Genomic DNA, 7,479 nt, shown 5'->3' with positions numbered 1-7,479 from the left:
GATATGGAAATGTAATCTTCCAGACCATGCTTACTTGAACCAATTCCAGGTAAATTAAATAGGGTGGGTATTCAAGAGATGTAAATAGTGGTGAAGAAAATGACCATCAAGCAAAGAAATTATAATTTTCAGAGGACAAAAAAGATGTGGAAATGTAATCTTCCAAACCATGCTTGCTTGAACCAATTCCAGGTATAGAAAGATCATTCTATCACAAGAGTGGTAGCAGTAGAACTTTGACCTAAGCAAGGCCACCCAAACAGTGCTAACGACAAGTAGAACTAAAAACAACATATCAGAATATTATGCATTAAGGAGAAACAAAATAACAACGTCTAGTTGCTTGTGCTATTGTTTTTGTCATTATGACTCAACGGGCAATAGAACAAAATTAGAAGGAAGACTTATTCCTTGCACTACTGTTTTCTTCATACTGATGGAAATAATAAAACTGGTAGCAGAGCAGGCGTCATGAAGGGTACGTCCTTGCATCAAGATGCCTTCAAATCATCTAGACCCACGCTCGCCTGCAGTGAGAGCAAACAAGTTTCTCGCTCGATGAACATTTACTCGAGCACCAGCAACTGAGGCTATTGATCGTAGGGTTCTTACCAGGAACTTGTGGTTCTCTGCTAGAAGAGGGGCAAAGGTTGTGCAAAATTTCTCCATGTCAGCATTGATGTCACCCGATCCACTAATAACCTCCATGAATTTCTTCCGATCAGGAGCAAGTTTCATAGCAACCTGCAACCAACTTAACTGGTCATAGAGACACTAGGGACTTTTAAAATGATCAAAAGGCTTCCATCCTAGTTATTTTTTGTTCATGAAAACTTTGGAGTTGAAATAGCAGAGCATGCTTGCAGGTTCTGAAAAGGATAATCCGGTTCCAAACAGAAACGAGAAACAAAAGTTGATAGCGCACAGTAATGAAAACTAGTAATAAGGTATACAAGTTCAATGCCATTATGTTATAGAATCTCTCTCCCTCAGAGAAGAGTTTAATCTAGTACGATGTGTCTACGGTCATAGAATCTCTCTCCCTCAGAGAAGTAAATGTCAAAGATGGATGGATCAAGAGACAACAAGCATAACAAACATATATATTCAACACGTAAGATGCTTCAAACTTACAAGTGCTAAGAGAAACACTATGTATGTCCTATTCCTACTCATTCAATAGATTAGCTGCTTTAAACTTAATCGTTGTTAAAAGATACATCCCATGTACAACACATTACCGTAAAGCTGGAACTTGCAAGCCATCCATGCCATTTCTTTAAAGTCTTGTTATAGGAATCAGTACAAACTTGTGACATGATCCAGTCTTGATGATCTAGCAAGTTCCGGAATAGCTCCACCAGATAGTCCATTGCTCTGGAAGACAAGTGCATGCATAAAAGTCCTGCTGTTATTTACCATAACAAGGAAATTATTATGAACTCAGAAAAGTTCGACAAAAAGGCAATATTGATGATGACTTGTTCATCATGATTTGCAAAAGCCAAGTCCTATGGACATATCCATATGTATTCTGATTACACTAAATGGAATGTGTTTATTTGTCGAACTATTTTAACTTTATTTCCTTTGACAGATAAACTTTCCAAATTTCACAGTTTTCAGTCAATATAATGTTTAGATATGCAAAAGAAGCAGAAACCATAATTCAGACATAAAAACATTCTATTGTATTGGATACGTTTATGTCAGTGCTTAGCTTGCCAATTTACCTACGAGGGATAAGAGTCTTTCATAAAAATTGAACAAGACACATATAACCCTCTCAAGGTTCTATGATATGAAAAATGAAGGGAAAAAAAAAGAGGCACTACCAGAGTTAAAATGTAAAGTTCAGTTCTCAAAGATGAACTGTGTTTAAATTCACTACTGAAGAACGACCAATATCAAATTGTGTTCATATATGGTTTCTCTGAGGAGAAGTTCCTGGGACTACATATATCCACAAATCTCAACATTCAGGCATTTGCGGATGACACAGCTGGTAAACATGTTCATCCTCATCAATATTCCTTGTAGTATAGGGAGTGAGAGTTGTTTCTTAATTCACAAACAAAGTGAATTATAAGTTTTCCTATGACCTTTTACTGTCATGAACTGTTTCTGAGGCATTCTCCTCTATACAATGCATAATAGTCAAGGCCAGCTTCAATTGGTCAAGCTGATCATCACAGCAATGTCCGAATAAAATTTGAAGAGCACTTGCAATCCAACACCATGACGAATGAGTTGGATGCCTGGTACCCCACATATTATACACTCTTTTGCACGTATCTTTATGCAAAAATTATGATCTATACATGTATGCATAACACAATGCGAGATTAAACCCTACCAGAAATGAACCAAGCAACTCACCTCGTCAACCACAGAAGCCCATTGGTACAGCTGGAAGAACCTTTTGCTGTTTTAGCTTCGACTTCAACTTGCACCATACTGTACAAGTGTTCAAACTTTGATGGATCAGAATTATATTTCGTTTCCAGCCTCTGCAAAGTAAACCAGTGAATACATGCAAGCGATGCAAAAGAAAGAAGACAAACAAAGTATTTTACCAAATAATATATTTTTTCATTAAATTTCATGACAAAAGCTATGCTGGACCAACTAGTCATTGCCAAATAAGCATATCATAGGGAAGAAGAGAAGACAATTGGGACTTGGAGAAGCAACATCATGATATCCTATTAAATGAAAACCTGAAAATCCTAACTTATTAGTAAAGGAAACAAAAGAATACACATTTCTTACCGTAATATTACCCCCTATATCAGACTTGACAATAGACATAGCTGCTCCAAACTTATCTGGCAATACCAAAGTAAAAATTAGAAACAATATCAAAGAGATATGCATTTTAAGATAAAACGTTCTGGGAAAAAAAAAAGAATCAACATTAAGATGATTGATGCCTCAAAATATTTGGTAAGCAGACAAACCCTTGTCAATAAGTTCCAAGAGAATAAAGTTGTTGGAGTTAATAAATTGCTTTCACACAGAGCTTAGAGAAGTAGCAGAATTTCTATTCTAAGAACAGGATTTATATGATATAAAAGTGTATTATGTTATGCAAAGGAATAACTAAGGATCACTACAGTAAAGCATGGTGGATTTGCTGATGCTCAAGCTTTTATTATGTTGTTTTCTTATCGGTCCATGATTTCTACTGTAAAGCATATGCCAGTCGCTTAGAGGATCAAATTGAGCAAAGTTTTTCGGTAAAAAAAATGGGGCATCCTGAACAACCGAGCAAATATTAGTGAGTACCTAAAAGTCACACAACGTTGATAAAAGCCATTGTGCTCAAGTAGACAAATTACAACATAAATGAAGATCATTATATGGATGTTCTCCTAACAGCCTGTTCAATATCTGTGATGAATTTCTTGCAAACTCTCATCAGAATCAGGTCCGTGTCTTTCCAATAACAACATAACCAGCTTTAACTAGACACTTACCATAGGTGAAAATGATGATAAGGCATAAATAGACGAGCAGAACGAGCCAATTACCTAGAACTGGCAGAATAAGCTTGCACACATCAAGAAATGGCTTTGTTAATATTACTCCATTCTCTGACTTGACATGCTTCATTCCTTCCAGCGAGGGAGTGAAAACGGTCCCCGCCATCTCTACACGCCGATCCTTCAACCTATTAAAATCACACGAGAAACAAAACTTTAGAACAGCATGTTGCTCAATTAGTACAAGCAAAAAGCCCAAACTCAATACTAGACCTCGTCGGATCGTTAACCAGTGACAAAGGCAACCGATCCGATCCAAATATCAGAATCATCCTATCAAATTCCAATCCAAGCAAACTCGTGGAACGGTTGCTAACAGCCGAGCACGGCCCATCAGAACTAGCATTCAAATGTTCAAGATCACACAAAATGACAAATCGTCCCGGAAAAAAAGCAACCAAAATAAGAGAATGTTAGAACAGAATCAAGCACCACACCGTTCTCGATCTGAGATCTTGTTAGGAATCAATGACTCGACGAGCTTAAACCTAATGCACGCATTAAAGGGATAAGAAAGCAATCTCAGACAAGCTAATCTACATGATCCTACATAGATCCTTCTAAAGAATCCCATCCTTTTGTTTCAGATACATCAAAAGAACTACCAAAGATCCGACCATTATTCCAGATCCAATGACAAACTGAAAGAAAAAGACAAGTTCTCGGGGGTGATCTGTCAAGAACTAACCGACTCCCAGAAAATTTCTCCGACGGAACCGCCTCTTCTCGTTCTCCTCCTCCCAGACTCTCAGATCAAGCAGACTAAGAGCATCGGAGGGCTATGCATTTATAGGGATCGCCGACACCAATGCGGGGAAAGGAATCGAGGAGTCGTGTTTGAGGGTGTAAACAAAGGCATCATAGCGGCGTCGTGACACCACGTTCGCGTGGAGAATTTAAAACGAAGAGGTCCCACATTGTGCTCGATGATCTCTCCAATAACGACGATTGGGCGGTTCGACGAATCGTAAGAAACGTAATGCGTCTGGATAGATGTCCGGTCCGAAAGGTTCGAATCAAACCTTCAAGTCTCGATTAGGTTTATATATGACTCGAGATGTTCAAGAAATTGCCTCGAACCGACTCGACCAGATATGGAAGCAGATCGAGTTTTCGACACAAAACTCGCTCAAATCAAATTCGAGACGAATTCGGGCGGAAAAATAGGTCTATGAATTGGCATTTAAATATTAAATGATAATTAATAATGTTATGAATATTTGCTTTTGGACCAAATTTATATACAAAAAGTAATTAATATCCGTATTTGTATTTGTATTTGAATTTGAATTATAAGCAGAGGCAGCGGCATTTCCGTACTGATCATTGTGCCCTAGATCGGACGGTCACCGGAGCTGCATCAAAACCCCTAATGGTTGGATATATACTGATACGTATATGAACCCGCCGATCCCCCTTTTTGCCGTCCCGTTTCTTCGCTCCCATCGACTGCGGCGGACGTTCTCGGTCTCTTGTCTCTCTGTGTCGCCCGCAAGATGGTGAGGAATCTTACCGCCTTTTTCTCCTCGATTCGTTGGTCTCTTGCATTGCATCTCAGCCCCTCGTTCTAATCTAATGCTCTTGCTTTGCTCTTGAGCTGATCTGGCTGTGTGTTTTTCCGGTGATCCTGTAGCCGTTCAAGCGATATGTGGAGATCGGCAGGGTTGCCCTCGTGAACTACGGAAAGGAATACGGCAGGCTTGTCGTCATCGTTGACGTGATCGATCAGAACAGAGTACGCATTCCTTCTCTTGATTGTGAGAAAGCTTCGATTTTGGGCGTAATCAAACATCTAGGGCTGACTTTAGGGGTCTCGAATGGACTAATACTCTTCTCGTTCGTCAAAATCTGTTATTTTCATCGATTTTGTTGCTTTATTACAGTGTCTTTCTGCGTGATGGACAGCGGCATGCTGATACTAGTAGAGGGTGTTTGTTCCCACAATGAGATTTTCTCAAAGTATAGAAGAACGTATGGGTGTTGGGATCATTTCCTCGACTCTCTTCTTTCCTAAATGAACATATTAATTTGGTGCAGTTTAGCGATAGCTTCAACCAAGCTAGTGAAACACTTCCGGACAATGACAATAACAACAAGCTGCAATGTCCCAACTACTTGGGGTGTTAGATACATGGCTATTTTGCTGCCATATAGTCAAGTAGAGCATTTTAATCTTTAAGCTTATGCCAGCTATTTAGGGTTGAGGACATAGATCTTTTTCCGCTGATGAGCTCTGCACAAATAATATTATAATTTAGATTAATAGCATTTAAATCCTTAAGTTAGTGAAACACTTTGTAATTGTAAAATGTGACACCCTTCACTCCATAAATTAGGTACTTTCACCAAATGGAAACAAAGTGGTGATCTGTAAGTGCACAAGACGGACCTATCAGTGTATGAATAACTAGCGGAGAGTATGGGGCTTTTCTTGTGAACCTCAACAATGTCCATAAGAATTACAAAGTGAAGTGCTAGTGTTCTTCTGCCCGATTGAGTGTCCTCCTGCTGTTTGTTTATTCGTTATGTTTGCTTGTGCTGCACACTATATCACCACAGCTTTTACAGCTTCTCTTGGAACATGTTTTTTGCTTAACATTGAGCGAGTTTCCATCTGATTTAACATGTGAGCTTATGCTAGCGGCTGTATCTTGTATTGCTCTCCAAGATATGTATCCGATATTCTCAGTTCACTTGCACACAAAACTTTTATTGCAATGGCTGTCTAGATGCTCAACACTTTATTGAAATATCAACAGAATTGTATATTAGCTTCCAAAACATTTTATTGTGCATCTGTCTTTGCGGACTAAGTTTGGGCTTTAAGCCAATTGAATTTATTATTCATATTACTCTCAATTATGACCATTTTCCTTAGAATCATATAAGATTGTTTTTATTTCGAAGTATTTATCTAGTATTTGGTAGGCTAGTTAAGGCATATATACTGTGTCAATTGCATGTCACCAATGTCTCGGTGTATGCAAACTTATATTACATTTGTTGGAGTCTTGGATATAAGACAGATTCAATATTATTTATGTGGCTACATGATATTTTGTCTTGAAATTCTAGATACTCTGCATACTTTATTTCACTGGTCGCAAGACATGCAATGCTACTTACCTTTTTTTAACTGTGGTGAAGATCTCGAGTTTTTAAGGCATGAGTTGATAATTGGTCTTTCACCTGCATCTGCTGCAACTTTTAGGCCTTGGTTGATGCTCCTGACATGGTACGTGGCCAAATGAACTTCAAGAGGCTTTCTCTCACTGATATAAAGATCGACATACCACGAGTTCCCAAAAAGAAGACCCTTATCAGTGCCATGGAGGCTGCTGGTAAGATAATTGATTTTCGTCGTTCATTGGTGGATTAACATGTAGTTCTGTGGTTATAATAACTCATGTACTGCTGCTGCTGCTGCTGCTGCAGATGTGAAGAACAAATGGGAGAACAGTTCGTGGGGCAGGAAGCTAATCGTGCAGAAGAGGAGAGCTTCGCTAAATGACTTTGACAGGTTCAAGGTCATGCTGGCAAAGATTAAGGTCTATACCTCAGCCATTGTTTCCTTTTAATTTGTATATCTTCTTTTGGGCATCATGCTGACAAGTCCATCCTCGTATATATTTGTTCAGAGAGGAGGTGCTATCAGGCAGGAGCTGGCCAAGCTAAAAAAGGAGAACGCAGCTTGAGCTTCTCACGAGTGGTTGGTGAATTTTGTTCGATTCATCTTGGAACTCCATTTGTGTTCGTTAGGATTGGATTTTCTGCAGATCCTTGGACTTAGGTTGGGAGTACTGATGGCCTTGAAATATTAAATTGCAAGCTTTGGTTCTCATGTCATCTTTGTCCTCACCATGTGTTGCTGCTTTCTTCAATTATTGCCCCACAAGTGATCTGAATCCTTCAGGGATTGTTTTGGTGTGAAATT

At 38.9% G+C, this 7,479-nt stretch overlaps 2 protein-coding genes across 2 annotated transcripts; one reads left to right on the top strand and one right to left on the bottom strand.

Annotated features, from left to right (window-relative positions):
- Positions 1-282: 282 nt before the first annotated feature.
- LOC135619231 (glycolipid transfer protein 1-like) lies at positions 283-4,379 on the bottom strand. The gene is made up of 7 exons (XM_065121045.1): positions 4,234-4,379; positions 3,534-3,673; positions 2,773-2,828; positions 2,380-2,510; positions 1,242-1,377; positions 613-744; positions 283-527 (listed from the first exon to the last, which is right to left on the bottom strand). Exons 2-7 carry the CDS (start codon positions 3,649-3,651, stop codon positions 492-494), a joined length of 609 nt encoding a protein of 202 aa, XP_064977117.1. The 5' UTR covers positions 3,652-3,673; positions 4,234-4,379; the 3' UTR covers positions 283-491.
- A 543-nt stretch (positions 4,380-4,922) lies between these two features.
- Positions 4,923-7,391, top strand: LOC135619230 (large ribosomal subunit protein eL14z-like). Its single transcript, XM_065121044.1, has 5 exons — positions 4,923-5,044; positions 5,179-5,280; positions 6,757-6,886; positions 6,981-7,093; positions 7,184-7,391. The coding sequence occupies exons 1-5, from the start codon at positions 5,042-5,044 to the stop codon at positions 7,238-7,240; spliced, it is 405 nt and encodes a 134-aa protein (XP_064977116.1). The 5' UTR covers positions 4,923-5,041; the 3' UTR covers positions 7,241-7,391.
- The last annotated feature ends 88 nt before the right edge of the window (positions 7,392-7,479 follow it).

This window comes from Musa acuminata, chromosome BXJ2-8, assembly GCF_036884655.1.
Source record: "Musa acuminata AAA Group cultivar baxijiao chromosome BXJ2-8, Cavendish_Baxijiao_AAA, whole genome shotgun sequence".
Taxonomy (NCBI): Eukaryota; Viridiplantae; Streptophyta; class Magnoliopsida; order Zingiberales; family Musaceae; genus Musa; species Musa acuminata.
Note: the sequence above shows the minus strand (reverse complement) of the source record. Positions and strands in the feature narration are given on the sequence as shown.

What these genes read in the sequence shown, in the direction of transcription:
- LOC135619231 (XM_065121045.1), bottom strand. Translation starts at nt 3,651, where the DNA reads ATGGCGGGGACCGTTTTCACTCCCTCGCTGGAAGGAATGAAGCATGTC. An exon ending in GCTTATTCTGCCAGTTCTAG is followed by an intron (nt 2,829 to 3,533) that starts GTAATTGGCTCG and finishes TGGTATTGCCAG; the next exon opens with ATAAGTTTGGAGCAGCTATG. An exon ending in ATATAGGGGGTAATATTACG is followed by an intron (nt 2,511 to 2,772) that starts GTAAGAAATGTG and finishes TTTACTTTGCAG; the next exon opens with AGGCTGGAAACGAAATATAA.
- LOC135619230 (XM_065121044.1), top strand. An exon ending in CAGTGCCATGGAGGCTGCTG is followed by an intron (nt 6,887 to 6,980) that starts GTAAGATAATTG and finishes CTGCTGCTGCAG; the next exon opens with ATGTGAAGAACAAATGGGAG. An exon ending in TCATGCTGGCAAAGATTAAG is followed by an intron (nt 7,094 to 7,183) that starts GTCTATACCTCA and finishes ATATTTGTTCAG; the next exon opens with AGAGGAGGTGCTATCAGGCA.